The 21,993-nt window shown below is 33.9% G+C and overlaps 3 protein-coding genes across 4 annotated transcripts in view; 2 read left to right on the plus strand and 1 right to left on the minus strand.

Moving 5' to 3' along the window:
- The first annotated feature begins 4,754 nt into the window (after positions 1-4,754).
- LOC127877794 (von Willebrand factor C domain-containing protein 2-like) lies at positions 4,755-6,692 on the plus strand. The gene is made up of 3 exons (XM_052424046.1): positions 4,755-4,948; positions 5,408-5,555; positions 6,437-6,692. Exons 1-3 carry the CDS (start codon positions 4,817-4,819, stop codon positions 6,607-6,609), a joined length of 453 nt encoding a protein of 150 aa, XP_052280006.1. The 5' UTR covers positions 4,755-4,816; the 3' UTR covers positions 6,610-6,692.
- Positions 6,693-9,822: 3,130 nt separating this feature from the next.
- The window catches only part of LOC127876377 (C2 domain-containing protein 3-like), a 61,473-nt gene continuing 49,302 nt past the window's right edge, over positions 9,823-21,993 (plus strand). The window contains exons 1-5 of the mRNA XM_052421555.1: positions 9,823-10,083; positions 18,400-18,583; positions 19,109-19,392; positions 19,675-19,835; positions 20,197-20,374. Coding sequence (XP_052277515.1) covers positions 10,038-10,083; positions 18,400-18,583; positions 19,109-19,392; positions 19,675-19,835; positions 20,197-20,374 — 853 coding nt within the window. The 5' untranslated portion in view covers positions 9,823-10,037. The remainder of the gene's footprint in view (positions 10,084-18,399; positions 18,584-19,108; positions 19,393-19,674; positions 19,836-20,196; positions 20,375-21,993) is intronic.
- LOC127876378 (uncharacterized) lies at positions 10,736-14,177 on the minus strand. 2 transcript variants are annotated; one of them, XR_008047844.1, is made up of 3 exons: positions 13,779-14,177; positions 12,431-13,453; positions 10,736-10,952 (listed from the first exon to the last, which is right to left on the minus strand). XR_008047844.1 is itself a non-coding variant. In XM_052421556.1 (2 exons), the coding sequence occupies exons 1-2, from the start codon at positions 13,835-13,837 to the stop codon at positions 12,658-12,660; spliced, it is 855 nt and encodes a 284-aa protein (XP_052277516.1). In that variant the 5' UTR covers positions 13,838-14,177; the 3' UTR covers positions 11,511-12,657. The 2 variants fall into 2 exon arrangements, 1 of the variants encoding a protein (XP_052277516.1); XM_052421556.1 differs by lacking the exon at positions 10,736-10,952 and having other exon boundaries at positions 11,511-13,453.

Genomic DNA, 21,993 nt, shown 5'->3' on the forward strand with positions numbered 1-21,993 from the left:
TTTGCACTTGCGCACAACAATTGTTTATTGCAAAATTACCTGTATTTAATTAGCAGCAAGATTTTATATCATAGCTATTAAAGCTATAAATGGTTACGTTTTTGAAGTGAATCGAAATGTGCATTAGTGTTAATTACGTTCGTACTAAGCGTTTACAAATCGAACATAAACCTCATATAAAGCAGAAGACAAACACACATTACCTAGCATAAACGGTAAATACGTAAGTATATTTTATTATACCGAGTGCAACAATTTGGATGAAACTAATTGTATATGGCGTTAGATGAGTATTAAGATTACTTTTTTATTTTATCTGATAAATGTTTTAATGCGTTCACATCCATTTCCAACGTCTTTGTTTATAATTCATTATTATTTATTTTCGAATACATGTTCAAAAGTCAAAAATTGGATTAAGGTCTGCTTTCTAGGTACAACACATTTGTTTCAACAAAAAACTTAATTGACCGATGTTAAAATGTGCGCATTTGTTTGAATGTCGCGTTAACATTAATTATTTGAGAGCAATGCCCAAATCCTTGATCACATGCCCGCGTTTGTTATGGTTGCTTATATGTATATGCCCCTAAAGGATGTATACAATGATCGCATTGTAAATCATGCCGTTTGTCTTTCTGTCCGTGCGTCCGTAATTTCAAATGCCCATTTATTCATACCGCTTCTTGTGCGGGGCATAACACAAAATATTTAAGGGAGTAAAATCAAATTTCTTGTCATTATATAAGTATAACTCTTTTTTCCATTTTTACGGAGTTATTTGTCTTTGGTATATTTTATTTGTTCGTAGCTCCATCAGTATTAGAGCTTACAAATAAAACCACATATACTGATAGAAGATGTTGAGAAGAAGTGTAGAATATAAGAACTCTGTCTTCAATATGTTGAATTTATTGTCAATTAATGATTTTTATTGTGCATATCATACCTTGATACTGTCGATTTCTTAAAATAAACATACGGGATTCAAATGAAACTGCATACAATCATCAACAACGTTGAGTAGACATGAGTGCAAATACTAGTATTATTTTTTCAATATTTACGGCGTCATTGTCCTTTGGTTAATGTTCCTTTTGCAGAGCACAACTCATAAGTATTGAAGGGATTAATTATACAACCGCATAACCTATATAGACTGTTGACAAAAAAGGGCACAGAACAAGAACCATATAACTCTCTCTTCCATAATTTTGAAATGATTGTACATACATTATTTTTATTGTGCGCAGCGTAGATCCATATATTATAGTGCGCAGTCGTTCTCTTAAATTGATTTTGACGACAAAATCGTTCTCTTAAATTGATTTTTGACGACAAAAATCGCTGCCGAATTTCAACACTTTGTTCAATTGAAATGTCTTTAAAATATAAATACAAAATTCTAAAATTTGAATTACATTTAACTACCAGTATCTTTAAATCATAAAACAATACGTAATTAATGATTCATTAGTTTAAACAATTCATGTTTGTACTCTGTTTGGCGTAAATGTCTTATCAAGACTTTGACATTTATTGACTGTTATCAACAATCAATTAAATATTGGGAAAATTATCCATCCAGCAAATGCAAAAATGAATACAAATCTACTACTGCATTGGTCAACGTGAAAATCATAGGGATGCAGTATTGCCTTTTGCAGCGGTGGTAGTCGAATGTTGAACATTGTGTAAATATCATCAGTATTAAATTAACACAGTTCGAATGTGATGTATTTTGACTTTTGCCCATTAATACTATTAATGGGCAACAGTCAAAATACAGCACATTCGAACTGCGTGAATAATGGAATTATACATAGCAAAGTCTCTTATTAAATCATCCGATATAAATTTAACGCGTTGTGTAAACATGATATTCCTCCAGGGTAGACGATTGAAAGTCTTTGAAGATTTCGGCCAAAACAGATCTACTTTCTTTTATTAACACAATTTTTTTTAAAGAAAGACGTTTTGTAATAATGTGCTAGATATAAAATTTATTATGGTGTTAGCTTCTGAAACAATGTGTTTATAGCATATATTATCTTCTATAAAGTAGTCGTAATATTTACTATATAAAACTTGAGGATTTTCTTAATCCGAATATGAGAACACACGACTAAAGCTTGTTTTTATTTATCAATATTTAATGGTTAATATGAATAATAATGTATTTAATAATCATTTTTGAATTTTTAAGAGAGAAAAATTATATGCCCATTAGGTGTTTATCAAAAGGACGTCATACGGATGAAAATTAATATGTGTGATAGAAAAACACATTTAGATGGATCATTATTGCATATTCCCGATATCAAAATCGATTTTGATAAACACATTTGTCAATCCCCAAAATTTAAAATTTTCACTATTTTACTGCTGAACTATTTTATTGGTGATCTAATCAATATTGTGGTTTTGTTTTTTTTTTGTCAGAAACTTTTTTCAGTGCTGGCTCACGTGTCCACCCTTCTTGCTTATATTCCCTCAAACACTGGGTGCAGAATCAATGGGGTTTCCCGGGTTGTATACTCGGGCTGGACAGAACGTAAACACACCGTTAAGAACTTCATTTTTGCAAATTTTTCAAGTTATTGAAATAGATTTGCAAACATCTTTAGTGCATAAAAGACTTTTTTCTTGCAGTTTGTGTCGATATCTTCAGATTTAAGAATAAATCATTGAATACGTCTGAAATCGATGACAAAATTCCACGTTTCGTGAAGCATAAATATGTACATAAATGAAGCAGACATCGCATTTTTGTCCAATAACACATACTTATTAAATATAGTAAATCTGATGTATTTCACATTGCCACACGCAGAATACAAAACTGTCTTTTATGCACTAGTTAAAATTCTTAAGAAACATTGTTTAAAAAAAGTTATTGGAGAAAAAGCATCACTTACCGGTGTGTGTAATCAATTTACGTTTCATTGGGAACCCCACAAAGTCACGTGATCCGGCACCCTGAACAGTTTCTAAAAGATTTTTATAACAGGTAATGTGGAAACCAAGTGTTCAATGTTGAAACCACGTTTCTTAATTAACACTTCATTTAATTTTAAGCACATATCGAATTATTACAGAGCAATAAACAGCAATGTGCATATGTTTCATTCTTGGACAATATTGTTTTGTCGAAACATTCAGTAGTCAAAAAAGAACTACATGTAGTTTTATCTATAATGTTATGCAAGCAACGCTTTTACTTCAATATTGCAAATATTATTCAATTATTGAAATATGGAAGGTAATAATTTTAAAAACTATTGCAAATATGTTAAAACAAAACATTCCTTGCTTCATATTTCAACCTAGAAGTAATTTAATATATTTACTACCCTATACTGCTTCATACAATAACCGTTCTATGATAATAAGTTTTATTTCGTATTGAAAACAATCATCTTTAAAATAAGGACAAAGTTTACGTTTTAATAAGATAGCGTTTCTCTTGTCAGTCTGTGTGAGTAGGATTCACTTTATTGCAACCACAAATCTTATTGAAATATATTCTTCAAAACCATATTATTTGGTAATAATGTTCATATAGACCTATATTTGGATTTCGATATGTTATCTTTATAAAAAATATACTTGTCATACATTTTGAATAATTTTACGAAGAGATAATTCGTATGTCGTAACTTCAAAGAAACGTGTCAATATGTTGCTCCATCGAACTATTTTCTGTATGATTGACGATTTGAAACATTTAAGACGTCCAATAGCATATATTCGTCGGGTTTCATTTCTAAAATACCATCATTTGCAATCTTATTAAGAATTTTTAAAGGGGCCTTTTCACAGATTTTGGCATTTTTTAACTTATTCATTAAATGCTTTATATCGATAAATGTAAACATTGGATCGTAAAAGCTCCAGTAAAAAATCAAGAATAAAATTAAAAAAAGGAAAAGAACATTGCCCGGACCAGGTTTCGAACCAGTGACCCCTGGAGTCCTGCCAGAGTACTGAAGTAAAAACGCTCTAGCCTACTGAGCTATTCCGCCGAGTACATACATGTGAAGTATTTTATACCTTATATAAGCAATCTTCGTAGTTTCACAAAATTTAACGACAAAAACAGAACTCTCCAAATTATTCAATCGTTTCGCGTTGCAACGCTTTATAATTTTTAGGTTTTAAAATCGTCAAAAGATGCATATAATGGCTATATTAGACCATGGTAAATGTTCAGTATTACTGTTTCCTCACAAATATCATAACTAAAACGAAAATTTGCGAATCTGAAACAACTTTTTTCAATTTTGTCAATTTACCAAAGCGTGAAAAGATCCCTTTAAAGAGATATTATCAAGAGACATGTAATTGGCCACTCCACCTAGAGGCAAAGTGTCATCCATAAATATACATCAATAGATACCTCGAGGTATCTTTTATCGGAATAAAAGATACATTTTATATGAACAATTTACCTGAAAACGAGGGCGTTTTAGAGGATACGACGAACGCGAGTACAAATAATAACACACAATTAAATCGACTTTTATAAAATACATGGTATTACACGACAAAATAGGAGTTTTACTTATACATGTTAAAGTAAGAAACATTGACAAATGCACGTAGGCAAATATGCTGCCTTTCTAAAATTGTTTTGCAAATGAGTAAACAAAGTTGACACGCTCATTTGATATCATTTTCACCAAATAAGTCATAACCGGTTCTAAATAAGGTCTCTTATCAGTCACGCCTGTTCTTTATATGTCGGTATTGTAAATCACTATCTTGAGTATACCATCGCCACAATATTTCAAACCCAACATTTCTGTGTTCCTTAATGGATCTCTTGTGTATCTGTCTCGTGCTCTCTGTATTCTCGGGGACGTTCGGGGCCATCCTACCGGTCACCGACTTTGCCCCTGTCAGTGTTGCCCCCGCTGGATGTACATGGAATGGAACATTCTATAAGGTAACATGTTTGCGCGCTTTATTATTGTTTTTTTTTTTTTTGTTCAAAAATAGTACTCATTTAATCGTTAGTTTGCAAAATAAGATTATTTTTGAAAATTGCCGTTTGTGACGCAGGTTTTTTGTTTGTCAGGACGCATTTCGACACACGCAATCGTGTATTTTTATTTAGATACAAGAGGTAAAAAATAACAGGGCGTTTTTGAGTTATACGTTTACATGTTATACCACAATAAGATTTCATAATTGAGTTATGCATGCACTTTTCATACCAAAATGTACCAAAAAATTGAAGGACCAAACACAAACAAATTTCGTGTTCATGTGCCATTCCGCGGCTAAAATGATTGATATCACCTTAAGACCGTGGTGCATGAACACGTTTGCCAAGTATATACATGTATAATAAAGTTTTGCTAACTGTTTATGTAAATGCATTATCATACAATATCCCCTTCAGGAGGGAGCTTCCATCCACAAATCCCCGTGTGAGCCTTGCCAATGCGGCCATGACGGTCATATCTTCTGTGCCATTGTCGATTGTTTCTTCACGCCTTGCGTCGATTCCGTTCATGACCCAACAAAATGCTGCCCTGTTTGTCCCAATGGTAACCAAATAAAACGTAATCGGTTTTATTATTTGCCATTGAGAATTGTTTTGAATTCGAATCATCCTATTATGGCAAACTAAGCACATGTGCAAAAATTTACGTTTAATCGTATTTACACGTATATAATATATGCGTACATGTCAAAACCCTTGCCACCCTGATCAGCAGCAAAGTGGCAATTTAAAATAAAGAATATATTGGCATTTCTTTAATCGTTCATTTGAAATGTTGTCGACATGGTTAGGAGTTTAAATTGGTTTCTTTATGATAATTTGATAACTAACATATCGATATGTGTAATATATCATACAGTCAACGTTTTCATTCGTATTTTTATCTCATGTATTGAACATGAATACACATACTGCTATTACTAAAATGATAACGCGACATTTAGAAATCTTTCGCCTTCTCAAAACATGTATTCATATCTGCAGCAACAAGGACGAAACATTTATTCACATTAATGTGATCCATCCCAAAATACTCGAACAATCCCTTTAATACTGGACTCGGTGACCCCACGTTTAATCAGCTTTTGTTGTATGAATTATCACGGACTCCGTCGTGTAACAGGTCTTGAAGATTTAAGTTTACGCCAAAGTTTGTAAAAGTAATATAATCGCTGCGCACCAACCACAATGATTCGGATATTTTCAGACACTGCATTGATTTTATATGTGAGCAGTGATTAAGTTTAGGAACATATTGATCGTAGTTGTCCATTTTTGTTGTGTGCTTTCAATTATTTGTATACTTTAAATTTTTCGTATGATGTTTGATAAGACGTGTCTAATATCACGTAACAAATAGCCACTTCCCTTAAGTACAAAACTAGCAGATTGTAACCACTGTGTATCTCTTGATACTGTTTTCAGGTCCAAACTGTCAACACAAGGACGGTACAATAATCAAGAATGGTGAGACCTACAGGCCAGATTCGCTGACAACGTGCCGTTGCCCTGACAACCATTTCGGGTTCGGGGCCGCCATAGCAGTGTGCGCCCACACCGCTCCGTTTGTGCAGCCCGGAAACCGCAATATCGAGTAGTAGAATATAAAAGACGATATATACATATTTGTAAGACATATATTTATGCGGATTAAATTTCCAATAAATGATACATGAGATTGTGTGTTTGTTCGTGATCATTCATTGATGATTTGTATATAATATATAGAGGATATTTGTTCATGTCAGTGTAAGATCTTACACTGACATGATTCATTTTTCTGTTTCTTTTATGCCCTTTTAAAAAAAAAATCAACAGCTGTTTCCCTTTTGCTGAAAAGTTACCCTTTCTTGGAGTTTCTCCCGTGGCGTGTCTCAATACATTTCAAAACACAAAATGACGTCATTAGTGTGACGAAATGACGTCATTATACAAGCGAAATTCTCCAGTTAAACTCTTTTACAATGTAAATGAACCGAATCGGTTTCGGAATAATTTTCCGGTGGATGTTAGAAGTAGTACGATTGTCTGGTGCCTGTGTCCAGAATGAAACTCAATACATCCCGACCTCCAGATAAAATTCCAGTGTCCCTTAAGCAACTATGAAAATTGTATGAATGATAACCACATATTCCTCGAATACTATCAAATAATAAATATCAAAGTGGTGACGGCACAATAAAATGTTTGCGAGCAATACCTGAAGAAAAATAAAATGTAAAAATATAATAAAAATTACATGGCGGTCGGGTAAGCGCAATGGTTGGTAAACGCTCTTGTCACCTAGGCGACCGTAATTCAATGCCCGCCCATGGCGCATGTGAGTTTGGTTGGTGATCAGCATACCGGACAGGTTTTTTCAGGTACTCTGGCTTTCTCCTCTGTGTTAGACCACACCATCTTTCAATAAGAACTAAATAGCTGGAAATAGCAGCTATAATTCGAAATTAGTTCAAACGTTCTTGAGAATGTTAATATATTTAGTTTTTGGTGGGACAAATTCTGGATCCTCACATAATATGCAGCCTCAAATTCAAAAGGACCTCATACACTGCGAAGTGCATACAACTGAAATGAATCATCTTTCTTGATTCAAATATACATCTTTTCAGTTTATTGTCATTGCATTTAGAACTCTCTAACGTCGATTCCCTTTGCACTGTGCATATGCTGTGTTTGGTTTCCACACGAGTAGATTATTATTATTATTATTATTATTATTATTATCATTATTATTTTTATTAATATTATTATTATTATTATTATTATTATTATTATTATTATTATTAATTATTTTTAGTATTGATAAGACGTGCATATCCCAAAATTTATTTAACCTTAGTCCACATTTTTATTGAGCTTTTCCAAGTAAAATTGCTTGTGCATGTTTCATTAACGTACTTCAAACATCTCTAAAGAATAATGCAGTTTAGTTTATGTAACGTTGTTTTCTTATCCATTTTTGCATGGTTGGCATTTATATGTTATGTTGAAGCTATCCTAATAATAAATAACGGCACTGTTTAAACAAACATGTCAAGAAATCATTCAGCTCATTATATGGCAAGACAGGTGTATACTACTAGCAGTCCTTTATTAATATTAATATATTTTTTAATATAAATATATATGATAAGCGTCTGTCTTATAAAGAAACTATTCTTGAAATTGTATTTTGTTACTTTTTCACACCTTTAAGCATGTGTCTTGTTTTGTTTGGTTAAATAGATACATGTACTTGTCATTTTAAGAGATGACAAATTGTTCTGGTATGATTCTCTGACTTCTATTTAAGAACTCGACATATATTTATGCTTCTCGTTAGCTGCAACAGGAACTTGTGTTATGTGAATAGTATATAATATATATATATATATATATATATATATATATATATATATATATATATATATATATATATATATATATATATATATATATATAATATATATATATATATATATATATATATATATATATATATATATATTATAACATGATAAAAACACAACACCCATTTGTAAGAGTAAAGTAACACGATGAAACATAGAGGAATTATATTTTGGCTTCGCGTGATTTTAATTATATCTAGCAAACTTATTTTATACATATAGTCACCCACTGCATAATGAATGCACAATGTGTGCAAACTGTTTGTCATAAGTAATTGTATTTTATGTACACACCTATTTGTGACACACAAAAACCTTGGCATGACCAGAACACGTATAACAAAGATATCCTCAAAAGAGTCCAAGAAAACCCCTACCTTGGGATCACCTTATCTGAAGACTTGGAATGGAAAACTTATATAACCAACATAACAAAGCGAGCTAACTCCACTCTTGGATTCCTAAGAAGAAACCTCAGTCACTGCCCTCTAGAATGCCGCAAAAATGCCTTCCTAGCACTAGTCCGCTCCAAACTAGAATATGCCAGTGTGGTATGGGACCCTTTTCACCAATCAGACATTTACCGCCTAGAGGGTATCCAGCGATCAGCCGCAAGGTTCAATACAAGAGACTACCGCTCCAGACAGTCTGGTTGTGTGACCGAAATGCTTCAAAAGCTGGAACTCCCACTACTCCAAGACAGACGGCGCGCCCAAAGGTTGACACTATTGTACTAGGTGGTTGAAGGGCACGTACCGGCCATTTCCTTGAACAATACCTTAAGCCACTAAGGCCTGAACGTACTATAAGGGCTAAACAATACGACGGCTATATTCATCAAAACCTTGTGTGTAACTTTGTGAACAAAAACTCCAAGTGTTTTGAAACTATTCCATCAAAAACTGTTATTTTTTAAAATTAATTCTTAGTAAAAACTGTGATTGACTGGAATAATCTTAGTGATGACATTGTGAACTCTTCAACAATAGACATTTTCAAAGACAGTGTATCAGAACAGCAATAGTGCAGCTATCGCGCACTCCACCACCGTCGAGTAAAAGCCAGAATTGGTTTCTTCGACGTACCCATCCAGATCCAGATCCAGAACACATCTCACTTACGGGCTGCTCCATATAAGCATTTCCGGTCGCCCGCTGCAAAAAGCTTTTTGTATAATATTTAACGTATATTTGCTTTAATACCGCTATTATATATGTAATTTTACTGTAAATTAACCGTCGCGTCCGACATTATTGTGGTTGGAAAGAGGGGTTCTATTTTATGACGAGCCGGGTACTAGGCTAAAAAGTTAGTAAACATATAAGTGTAATGTAACCTTTAATATTTTATAAATTATATTTTTAGCAATATATTTTTATAGGCATTTTCAGAATACTTCATTTATACACTGAACACTATTTTGTGTTACAGGAAAATGTAAATAAAAGGTCGATAATGACATATAAAATTATTAAAGAGAGTCTCGTAAACTGCGGGATCTGTACGAGATGTAAATAATGGCGGACTTGTCAGAAAGTTTTCATTGGTAACAGTTTGATTAATGAATGAAACTATTAGTATGCAATTATTGACATTCATCTGAACGGAATGTATTAAGGCATTGACAATATATCATGGTCAAGAAGAAACAAAAGACTCCTAAAAAGCAAAGACGACGAGGTATTTTATAAATCACTGGTTCAAACCATGTTTGTACATGTTTAAATTGTAAGAATTTTAATGGAAGTTCCATACCACTAGTTTAAACTTTAACTGAAGTATGAAATCTTAAAGATCTTTTATTAAAAGTTACGATCAGCCGTCAAACCAGGCGGTCTTGATGTATAAATGGTCAGTGCTTTCCACAGGAATACTGGCGCCGTTAGGTGTGGGTTAGGCCAAGGGAAGGTGCCCCCTCTATCAGTCTATGTACGGGTCATCCGTATTATTATGGTACATTACATTCGAAAAGAAATTTAAGTTGAAATAAATACTTAATTCATGAATTATGGACTTCTTTGCAAAGATAAACAACTTTTCCACTGATATCCATCTAAATTTCATTCATATAATATAAAGTGTATATTTCGTGTCAAGCAGTTAATACACCACACTGTTCACTAATGCGTACAAGACGCCATATTCATATTCTCACTGTAAGTAGGTCAACAGGCTATAGGTCACGAAATCACAGTTAACACATTATATCTGTTTAATATCTTAACTTTAATTAATATCAGCATTAATTATTAAAGATAAAATTTGATTTTAACATGAACATTAACAGTTTAACAATCTTTTGAACCGCACAACAGACATAATCCTACTCTTCTGAGCACTTTAATATGTGTACAGTGTGTCAGATGTACCAAATTTTTACAAACATCACATTGTCCCAATTAGGCAATTTGATCAACTTCACATCAGGAAATTCTATAGGTTGTGGTGGATAACTTTGTCTACATGCGCAACATAAGTCATCACAGATAATTGATCATCTCCAGTGTTTTTTTATGGCAATTTCGTGGTCAATATTCGGCCCCATTCCCCTAAAAAAAGAGTATATATTAAATATAATTAAATTAAAGCGTTAAAATATAAGTGTTCAAAATCGGGGCTGGTATATCACCTAATCTCCAATGGGAAGTATATTTATTACCCTATTGGGACCTAAAGATTCTCAATTCTGGATTTTTTTGTAGATCATAACATTAAGTTAATCTCCGATCCAGCTTTATAATAACAACCTTAAATATTATATAAAAAAACACACACTTTAACTCTCAATTTTGAAGAAAAACAAAAACAACACTAATTTCCCAATTTTAGTAAAAACGCAGCGATTTTTCGCAAGCCAAAGGGACCCTGCAGCCCCATTCCCAAAATGGTGAAAAAAAACACTGGTCTTTAAAACCAATGAAAAAAAACTCCTATACAGTAAAAAAGCCAAGATAACTCTAAGGAAGAACTTTATTGTTAATAAGTTTTCATTTACTAATGGTGAAATTATTATGTCTGTTATTAGCAAACATAATTACTTAATTATGCACAAATGTAAGAATTGAATAAACTTTTAAATAACTATATAAAAAATAATACAATTTTTATATTTCTTATAATAATCAGAGCTCCAGATAAGGTTTTGTGAAATTCTTAAATTACTACCAGATTTTCAAAAAGAATTCTTAACTCTGAAATTTTATTCTTAACATTACTACTAAGTTTTGGAAAATAATTCTTATTTTTTCTGAATGACCTAAAAATAAATAATAATTGTTATTTTCATGCAAAAAAATCAAAATAAACATACTAGCAACTTTATTTATACGAGTTCAACAGTGTCTTTTCAGTATTATACAATTTTATTTTTCCAATACCTTCATATGCCCAAACTGTGTTTAGATTGCATGCCTTAGATGAATTTTTACCTATTTCACATTTAAAACGGGTCTCCCCTTCAATCTTTTCAACGATTAGCCACGGGACTTGTCCCTTCCACTCGTTCAATGTTTTTTTGTGTGTTTAAGTTTGGACCCGTCGTGTCGCGTTTTTGTTTAGCTTTTCCGACTGTGTCGGCAACTGAACATACAACATCGTATAAGATATTTTCTATAATGTCTTTCTAAACATTTAACTGCGGCTCACTTTGTGTACAATATGTTAAAAGCGTGTTTTTGGACGCTTTGCAGTTTTTTAGGACGCTCTCTGGGCGCCGCCATTGTTTTTTGACAGAGAGACTGTATAAGCCGCTTTTATTGGAAAAAATGCGCTTTGTTAAACAAACCCGATAACCATTCTATATAAGCACTGCAAAGATCTTTAATACGCGAAAAGAACTCAATAGAAAACGATACGAACCGATGTAAAAATAATATTCGTAACTTGATTTTGTAATTCTTAATGGTACGACAAGATTTTAAAATAAATACGTAACGGACTTGAAAATAATTCGTAATTACGAAAATACAACCCTTATCTGGAGCTCTGATAATTTAAAATGATATACTGGTATCTCACGAAATGTTACCTGTGTAATTGCCTGATGTATCCTCATACAGCATATTTAACAGGTCTCCGCTCATTGAATACTTGTAAAGTGCAGTGCCACTCGTGAGATACAGATCTTGCAGAATATAAGCAATACCAAAACATCTGCGTTGAAACTGTAATTTAGTGCCCTTAACTAGCCACCTCCTGTTCACGGAGACAAACTGGACCTCATGTATCTTATCCACATTCACAGCAACAGCTACGTCACTGTGTGATTTGGCACATGTCAATTGGATAAGCAGTTAAACTAAAATGTCCCACCACCTTGTATTGATGATTGAGTTGCTTAATTCGTTTATTATCAAAATCTGCAACAAGGATCTGATCATTCGAGAGAACACAGATGGCACTAATGTCAAACATCAGCTTTGAATCAATTTCCAAATCATCTCTTTCTATGCTCACATCATACTCTGACTTTCCGTGCACAGTAAAAACCTGGTCACTGAACACTGATAATGCCTTGGTACCGAGTACAATCCTCCCAAGACCTGACAATTTACACAAGTATTGTTGAACATCACTGTTGGCCTGGAAATTCAGTGTATTTTCTACCTGTACAGAGTTCTCCTTTAGATAAGTTTCAGACTGCTTTACTTTTTCAATACATTTCTTACTTGCAATAAATGTTAGTTCTGCTTTGCCTTTATCAACGATGTCATGTATTACGTCACTGAGTTGTTTAAGTTCATGCTTACATTTGCTGCAATTGTCTGCATCAGTCTTGACAGACACTTTCAGGCTGTTAATCTTATCATCTAGCTCTTTGATGGTGGTCTTTTCTATCCTGTCTAAAATTATATTTATTTTCTGGCGTGTGTCACGTATTTGATGTAATTGTTCATCGTATGAAGCCTGCAAAGTATGCATGCTGGTGTTCCAATTGTTCTCAAGTTTCTTTAGAGTTTCAAGAATAGTTTGGATCTTTCTTGATAGTTGCTGCAGGTCTGGTAGAGGTTCTTTTACTGACCCCGATATCAGGATTACTTTAGCACATAGTCTGAAAAAAAAATAACATTTGAATATTTATAATGTGGTTTAAATGGCCACTACAAACACATAAGTCTGAGTTTTTGTTTATGAATGCATTAATTGTTGCTATTTTCAAGTAATAAGACATGGAATGTCTTCATAAAAAATACTGATTTCCAATTGTTTCAATAGATCAATAATTATTATAAGTCATTTTTGTACTTTTATTCACATGATATGTTTTTCACCAAATATGTACTAAAAATTAAATGATCTGAATAATGCTGTTTTGAATGGTCTACATGTATCTATAATAAATAAGGTTTTTGAAAGCAAATAAATATCTGAGTTACCTGTGATTGAGGAAAACACAATTAGTGCAGCACAGCTGACTGTGGTCATGACAAAACATTTCTAGACGTTTATCTTCATGAAGGTCACATTTCTGAAGGAAATCCTCCACTTTTTTGGACACTGGCCACTTACTTAGGTCTCCCCTTCCGTATGTCACATGTTTCCCAAACAACTGACCATGCAGGTTAATACATTGTGCACAATAGAAGTTTACACAGTTATTGCAGTAAAACTCGGCCCACTTATCAATTTTGTGCTCTAGACAGGGCGAACAACAAAATTAAGTCTATAACTGAATCAGAACCTTAAGCCAAAAATGACTAAGAAAACATAGCCATCTTGATACCCGGTAATAAATATTGAGTAGAAATCTGTATTCCTTAAATTACACCTTTCAATTGGTGACTAAAATCAACCGATATAATACTTTGAACTGTACTATAAACAGATAAACATTTGAGCTATCAGTACTTGACCTCATGTGGCAGTACGCATCATCAGATCATATGAGGTGCATGTTATCATACAACATCAAAGTCTGTTCCCCATCAGAGCTTTTAGGCACAGTCCACTTAGAAAAGATGCAACATTTAATAGAATTTGAAATTTTAGACATTTTTATGCCCCCGGTAGGGTGGCATATAGCAGTTAAACTGTCCGTCAGTCCGACAGTCTGTCTTTCCGTCCGAAAACTTTAACATTGTCCATAACTTTTGCAATATTGAAGATAGCAACTTGATATTTGGCATGCATGTGTATCTCATGGAGCTGCACATTTTGAGTGGTGAAAGGTCAAGGTCATCCTTCAAGGTGAAAGGTCAAATAAATGGCTTCAAAGCCGCGCAGTAGGGGGCATTGTGTTTGTGACAAACACATCTCTTGTTTGCTATAAACAGGTAACATGTAAGACACAACCTATTGTCACCCTGCAGTTAGTAGGGTTTAAATGTGTCGGCAATGTGAAAAATAAATCCATGTCATGTCCATGAAACCTCTATTGCAAAATGTGTAAAGGTAAAATAGTTTAAATACAAAAAATGTAAAATAATATTATATCATGTCGTCAACTAAATGTAACTAGGGTAACTGACATTTTGTGAATTGTTTGGGAATGCATATTTTCCGACATTTTCTGAAATACAGGAAGGGCACTTACATGATTTTTATGCCCCCAGTAGGAGGGCATATAGTGATCGGACTGTCCGTCCGTCTTTCCGTCACACTTTGCATTGAGGTTTCCAAAAATGCTCATAACTTCTATGTCCCTTGAGATGTAACCTTCATATTTGGTATGCATGTGTATATGGACACGGCCTTTCCATACGCACAACAATTTTGACCCCTGTGACCTTGACGTTGAAGTTAGAGTCTGCATTAAGGTTTCAAAATCTGTGTTTAGGTTTCGAAAAATGCTCATCACTTCTATGTCCCTTGAGATATAACCTTCATATTTGGTATTCATGTGTATATGGACAAGGCCTTTCCTTATGCACAAAAATTTTGACCCCTGTGACCTTGACATTGAACTTAGGGTCCCTGTTTAGCAGTGCTTTCCACAGGATTTTTGTCAGGCGCCCCGGGGCTGATAGGGGTGGTTCGGGAGTTGATTTTTTTTAAATTTAACGTGTCAATTCACGTTCTGTGGTGTGTTATAACTCAAAGAAAAACAGCGTCAAAAGACGTCATTTGGTGCGCTATGACTCTTCAAGAAAATCCCCCAGTCATTTAAAAATATATATAGTTTGTTATATTGTTTAATTGTTTTAAAACTTTCCTGCACAGATAGTAAAATCCCGACTTGAACGATTCCCCAATACATCCGTTTCAACCCGACTCTATTATTGTATACTTACTACTATTCAAGTTTCTATTTATTACCCGATAATCCCGTTTTTATAAATCACTTTTTCTATAGTATCATATAAATTTTAAGTGACTATTTATAGATTTGATGAAATATTGCCTCTGAGCATGCGTCAATCTGACGTGTAGTGTGCTTGTTAAAACACTCAATACCGGTACACGCACGCTTTCTAGTTTCTATGCAAATGACGCGACGCGTCGTTGTACATGCTGCATAATTTTCGCGCTCTTTTTAATTGAGAAAAAGATTCGACACAAAATAAATTTGCACTGCTAATTTGAAGCAAGAATATTTGAACGTTGCGGTAACATTAACATTCGGAAGTGTGTTTCGGATTAAAAACGGGTTAACATCGTCTTACGGGAATGGGTTTCGGATTACAAATTTAATTATTCCCATTTGAGATTTCAACAAATATTAACAGTTGCGTTATGAATTCAACGATAATTTGTTTAAACACTTTACGAGTCGAATAAATGTTTTGACTGAATTATACACGAAATTCACGTTGTCCACGAGGATTGCGGCCGGTTGCCATCATCAGCAATATACGCATCGATGATCAGACAAAACATTTACAAGTGTGCGTAATTAATTCAACAAAAATTTGTTAACGCGCATTACGTGTCGAATAAATGTCAGAAAAACGAGGTGAATCAGTTCTATAAATGGATATGATGAAATATTCATGTACTGGAATTAAATTGTTATCGCATAATTGTTACCAGGAGTTATTTGCACAACTTACTCGAGTAATCAATACGCGCGTCATGCTATTCTCTTATCAGTGGATTATCCATTACCCCATGTGGTGTTTATGGCGATTACTTGTAAAAGTAGGTACCGAGTGCTCTTTTAAAACAGGGAATATTGATAAACTGATAGAGAAACCAGTTTGTTTTTTTTACAATCTCCACTTTCTTTTACTGAAAAAATACAATGATCTGAAAATTTCAAGCGCCCCGGGGACTCTGATTTTAAAATTCAAGCGCCCCGGAGAGGGATCGTTAAATGGCCTGTGGAAAACCCTGCGTTTAGGTTTCGAAATTTTAACACAATAGTTAAAAATGTGTTATTTTTCACCATTTTGGGAATGGGGCCAGGTCCCTTTGGAGTGGGAAATTTTTGACAGTATTATGCAGGATATTTCCATGAGGATAACACTAGTTTGCCATCAACAGTCTCCTAATTAACTGGCCAAGATTTCGTGGTGAATGTGTACACTTAGGGACAGATGAGTGTGGAACGTGTAACAAAGCCAACAAACTGCCACAAAACCAAGGAGTTATGGCAATTAGTCCCACGTCACGCGTTGTCTACCTGATTTTACTTGAGGTATTGCCTGCATGTGAGTGCTGTCGCTCATTCAAAGCATTCGCTCTAATTGGCCTATATTGATTTACCAATACTGTGACGCTCCGCCTTTAGGCGGTTAAAGTTGGGTAAAGAGATGCATGTAAATGACTGAGGATCGTAAATTGGCTCTCAAACATTTTCGGCGAAATTGATATCGCTTTGATCTTAAGAACGGCTAGTTGAAATTTCACTGCAAAAATACACTTATCTGAAAATTCCAAGCGCTCTGCAAACTCTGATTTCGAAATGCAAGCGCCTGGGGAGGGGCCAATGGCTTGTGGAAAGCACTGATGGTTTAAATGTCATGGTACGAGTTGAAACTGTTTCATCCTTAATGATCTGGTACTCAAGTTGAATTATGGAGTTTTCGTCCCACTGCAGTTTCATGGCACTGAAATTTGTGTCGAAAGGGGTAGTTGGTTTTTCCCAGTAGCTAAGCGTCAAATGGCCAGCCTTACATTTGTTTTGATATAAATAAGTAGTGTGGCTACTGGCATGATGCATAAACATAAAATTGTTTATAATGTTTGAATGTTAAGGACAGTTTGTATTTGTGACCAATAAATTATAGTTTTATGATACATTTGGTTATCAATATGTTATATGCTGAAGGTAAATGTGAAATGTGATTTTTTTAAAGAATATTTAAAGCCACATATTGATCAATGTCATTATTTGAAAAATTTAATAAATACTTAATGAATTATGTACTTTAAATTGACCAGAAGAGTCCAGATTATGATGAGTACTAAAACAAATAACACCTACATGTACCTCATGAACCTGATCATACCTCATTATTTTATTTGTTAAATTTTCATGCTGACTTGAAAACAGAACCAATCATTTGCCTGATTTGTTACTCCTGAGGACAAAGTTTTGCTTAAACCAAATTGCTCAAAGAACATATGCTAGTTAAGCTTACATGGGTTCTGACTATGGGCTATGCCTAAAATGCATTTTCTTATAAAACTCAAAGCAATAGAAATCAGTTATTTTTTAAATTGCCTACATACATGTATGGCCTGCATTTCTGTCTCATATTACACCGACACTGATCAATTTAACTAACCTGGGAAGAAAGAAAGAAAAAAGAACTTGCCTGATTAATAAGTTATTAGTGCAGGGCTTATAGCCATGTGCTTGATGTGACCAATTTGTATTCATGCATCAAGAATAAATTAAAAAACAACATTATTTTAAATTAAATGTTTTAAAACTAAAATGTATTTGAAATAAATAATCTTTAAAAGGCCAAAACAAATGTAAAATTAATAACTTCTGATTAATAACATGTACATGCGTACAATACAAAGAATCTAAATTATGCATGCCAATGTCTTTGTAAATACATTTCAATAGAGTTATATCCAAAAATCTTGTTTTTTCTATTTTTGCAGTCAATTCTATTCATGATGAAGACCTACAAGTAGAAACAGGCTTGCCGCCTCAGGTTGAGGGTCAGTTGAGGTGTTTCTGTCGAGTCTCAGTCACCCAGATCACGTGGGATGTTCCAAATACACCCCCTGATACCTCTGTTGCCTTGAAATGGTGGGGAGAGCCAGGCAGTGGGATTCTATTCAGGTACTATTCTTGGATGTCTGTAAGCATGCCATAGTCTGCTTGGAAATAAAATTGTTTAATTGACAGTCTGTCATGTATGTCTATTCAGGGACTATCAGGGATTTTAATAGCGCTTGAAAACCAGGGATCAAATGATTCTGCTTCAATTAAAATCCTTGTACTATTCTTGGATGTCTGTAAGCATGCCATAGTCTGCTTGGCAATAACATTGTTTAAGTGACAGTCTGTCGTGTATATATATGCAGACAAGGGTAACTTTTTTACAAACTTGGATCAAATATTGTAATTTATTATAAACTTTAGAAATAGGCAATTGTCAGACACTACAATAGATCAGTGAAAGGTTAAGATGTTACTATAATATGCCCTGATTTCTTGTGGTCCTATGTATGGAAATCAAGATCCAGTTACATACATTTGTACATCAAAGTATTGCCTTGCTTGTGACAAATCATGTCAGGAGTGATATATATGATCAACATGAGTCTGGTTATCCAATGAACATGATGTCGTGTCCTATTTCAGACCTGTAGACCACAGAAAGAAAAACCCAGGCCCTGCTAAAACCACAGCACGGTTCCCTGTACGGTCGGGTCCTAAGCAGTTTACCGCTTACTTGGCTGATATGGCAAGCCTTGTACTGGAAGTTCTTGGTGGGCCCATGCATGTCCCAGTAGGAACAGTGGAAGTACCAAACATCGACCAGCTCTCTCCACATAATCCCATTAATGGGCTGTACCCTATAATATCGCCTACAGAGGAGCGCATCGGGGAATTACATGTGGCAATGGTCATTGAATCACTAATGGGTATGTTTCTTAAATTCTTTTACCTTGAATGCAGAATTTAAGTTTATCTGGTGTATTATGCTATTCAAATTGCAGGAATGTGTTGTGCAATTCAAGTGACAGACAATCATGAAAATGAATATAAAATGTTAATCTACTTAGACCAAACGGGCAAAATGTTGGACCAAAATGCCAATTGTTTATTTACATTTTTCAGTAACATGTACAATGTATAATCATTTTCAAAATCTTAATTCCTGTACACAATATTACCAATACTAATCATCAAAAACATTTTTCCAGCATCCTATGACAGTACAGGCTCCATTCCGACCACAGATATAAGCATGGAGACACATGTGACCCAGGAGTCCACGGTGCCCAAACAGTCGCGGCCCGTACCTCACGCTGATCAGCCCAGGAAGCCTGTGGACGACCCCTTCATATCACCCGCTTCACATCAGGTGCAAAAATGGAAATAAAAGCCTTTCTGTTCTGGTGTCTTTTCTGTTATTTGGATAAAAAATTATTTTCCATGTTTTTTACCATTATAAACAGTTTATAGAAAGGTTACATGTAATCCTAACACCACCTCATCCCACTTCATTATTTTACATTATTTTAAGTTTTGCTTTAAACATTTAATATACTGTTTTGTTTAAGCTGATTACAGTAGATCCATTAAAATCTACATGAATGCTACACCTGCTGTTCTTAAAAATGTTGATTTGCCTTTTTTTCAACATGTACATATAATGAATTGTACCATATATTCTAAGTTATGATCTAATCTTATTTTTATGTTTTGATGTTTTGCTCCTCCAGAATACTGAATCACGTGTGACAAATGGTTACACGGAGGATCTTCGCCAGCATCTGAGATATGAATCTGACCCAGTGGAGCGTGAATACCGATCCATAAATGATGGAGGTTCCGTCGCTATAACAACCAATGGTGACATCATACGCACCAACTACAGCAATAACCTGCAGGCAAATAAAGGTTGCTCTAAGTTATTTTATAATTTGATTTGATTTTAAAGTTGTTTGTTGTTACATCTCCATAATTAATATGGGTAATTTTAAAATGAAATCGTTATTGATAGCAAAAAACACTCAAGAAAGAACTGTTTGCATTCAGTTAATTGTAATATATGCCAACAGTTTACATCATAATTAAAACTTTATATTAAAGAGCGGGTGAAAATTTTGAAGCTTTATTGTTTGGTCACTTGGCTACCAGGTTTTTCTATATCATATATACAACATATTTTGCACGAATAACATGGTTATTGTTATTATTTTGTGTTTACAAGATGAACTGCAATTGTTCAAGTTTTATCAATAAATGATCTGTTCTTTTTGTTAAACAGAAAGGTCAGTCTTGTTTAAGAATTTGTTGAAATCTTTATTCTGAAAAGTTCATTTAGACTGCATTTCAATGCAACAATTGAACCTTTATAATCACAATTTATTTATTGTTAAATGCAATTGTCGTCTGTACTCTTAGTTTTTGAGTCACCAGGTGTCAAAATAATAAAATTTGGGGTACATTGCACTGGATGAGCAGCATGAAACCAATTACATGTGCTTGTAAAAATAGCACTGCATGTATCATACTGTATGTTTAAGCATGTCACCCATGTGTATTGTGTACTTCATTAGTAACAAATGTGCTTGAAAATCTTATGCAACAAAGTAATAAATCAGTCAAAATAAATAGATCATAATGCAACCAAATTTTTTAACAAATAAATATTTAAATAATAACACAATCCTGCATTAAATTGTAATTAAATTTGTTAAGTATTTATGGCTGAGGTTGGTAAAATGTGAGAAAGGTGTTAAATGCATGTGTTTAAACACTTGATATTAACAACAACATGCCATATCAATTTACAGTTAATAAAACATAACTCAGAATTCTTTCTGAATGATAAGTGACTATATAAGAGTGAATTACCATCACCTGGTGTGATTTGTCAGACGTGATTTTTTAGATTTTTCTGGCCAACCTGTCTGTGGATAAGTTCAATAAGAATAACAGAAAACTAGTTTGTCCATGGTGGAAAGCAAATTATTTTTATTATAGAATGTTTAAATCAATCAGGCGGGCCCATAACAGCAAAATAAAAGATTAAAAAGAAATTTTTGTTTGTTTTAAATGATCACAAAACAGGGCTATGGTTGTTCATATAGGTCAATATAGACTTGACTTGTACAGTTATTGTTAACACATGATTTTGAAAAAGAATTTAACCCATTTATGCCTAGCATCTAGAGAAAAGGCCTTTGCAAACAGTGCAGACCCAGATGAGACGCAGCATGATGCGGTGTCTCATCAGGGTCTGCGCTGTTTGGTTAAAGGAATTTCTGTAAGATATATTCTAAATATAGAAATAAATATACTAGACATCCCTAATTTTGTAAATAAATTGATCCAATTTAGAAGGATGGGAGAGTCCACTAGGCATAAATGGGTTAATGGTCACACAGCATGCAGAGTGCCATGTAATTAGTGGCACATGCTATGCAAGTCACTGACTGATACCTGTAACCTTTGAACTTTTATTGGTCATGGTTTGTTGAATAGTTGTAAGATCTCCCTTTTGAAAACAAGAT

Source organism: Dreissena polymorpha, chromosome 4, assembly GCF_020536995.1.
Source record: "Dreissena polymorpha isolate Duluth1 chromosome 4, UMN_Dpol_1.0, whole genome shotgun sequence".
Taxonomy (NCBI): Eukaryota; Metazoa; Mollusca; class Bivalvia; order Myida; family Dreissenidae; genus Dreissena; species Dreissena polymorpha.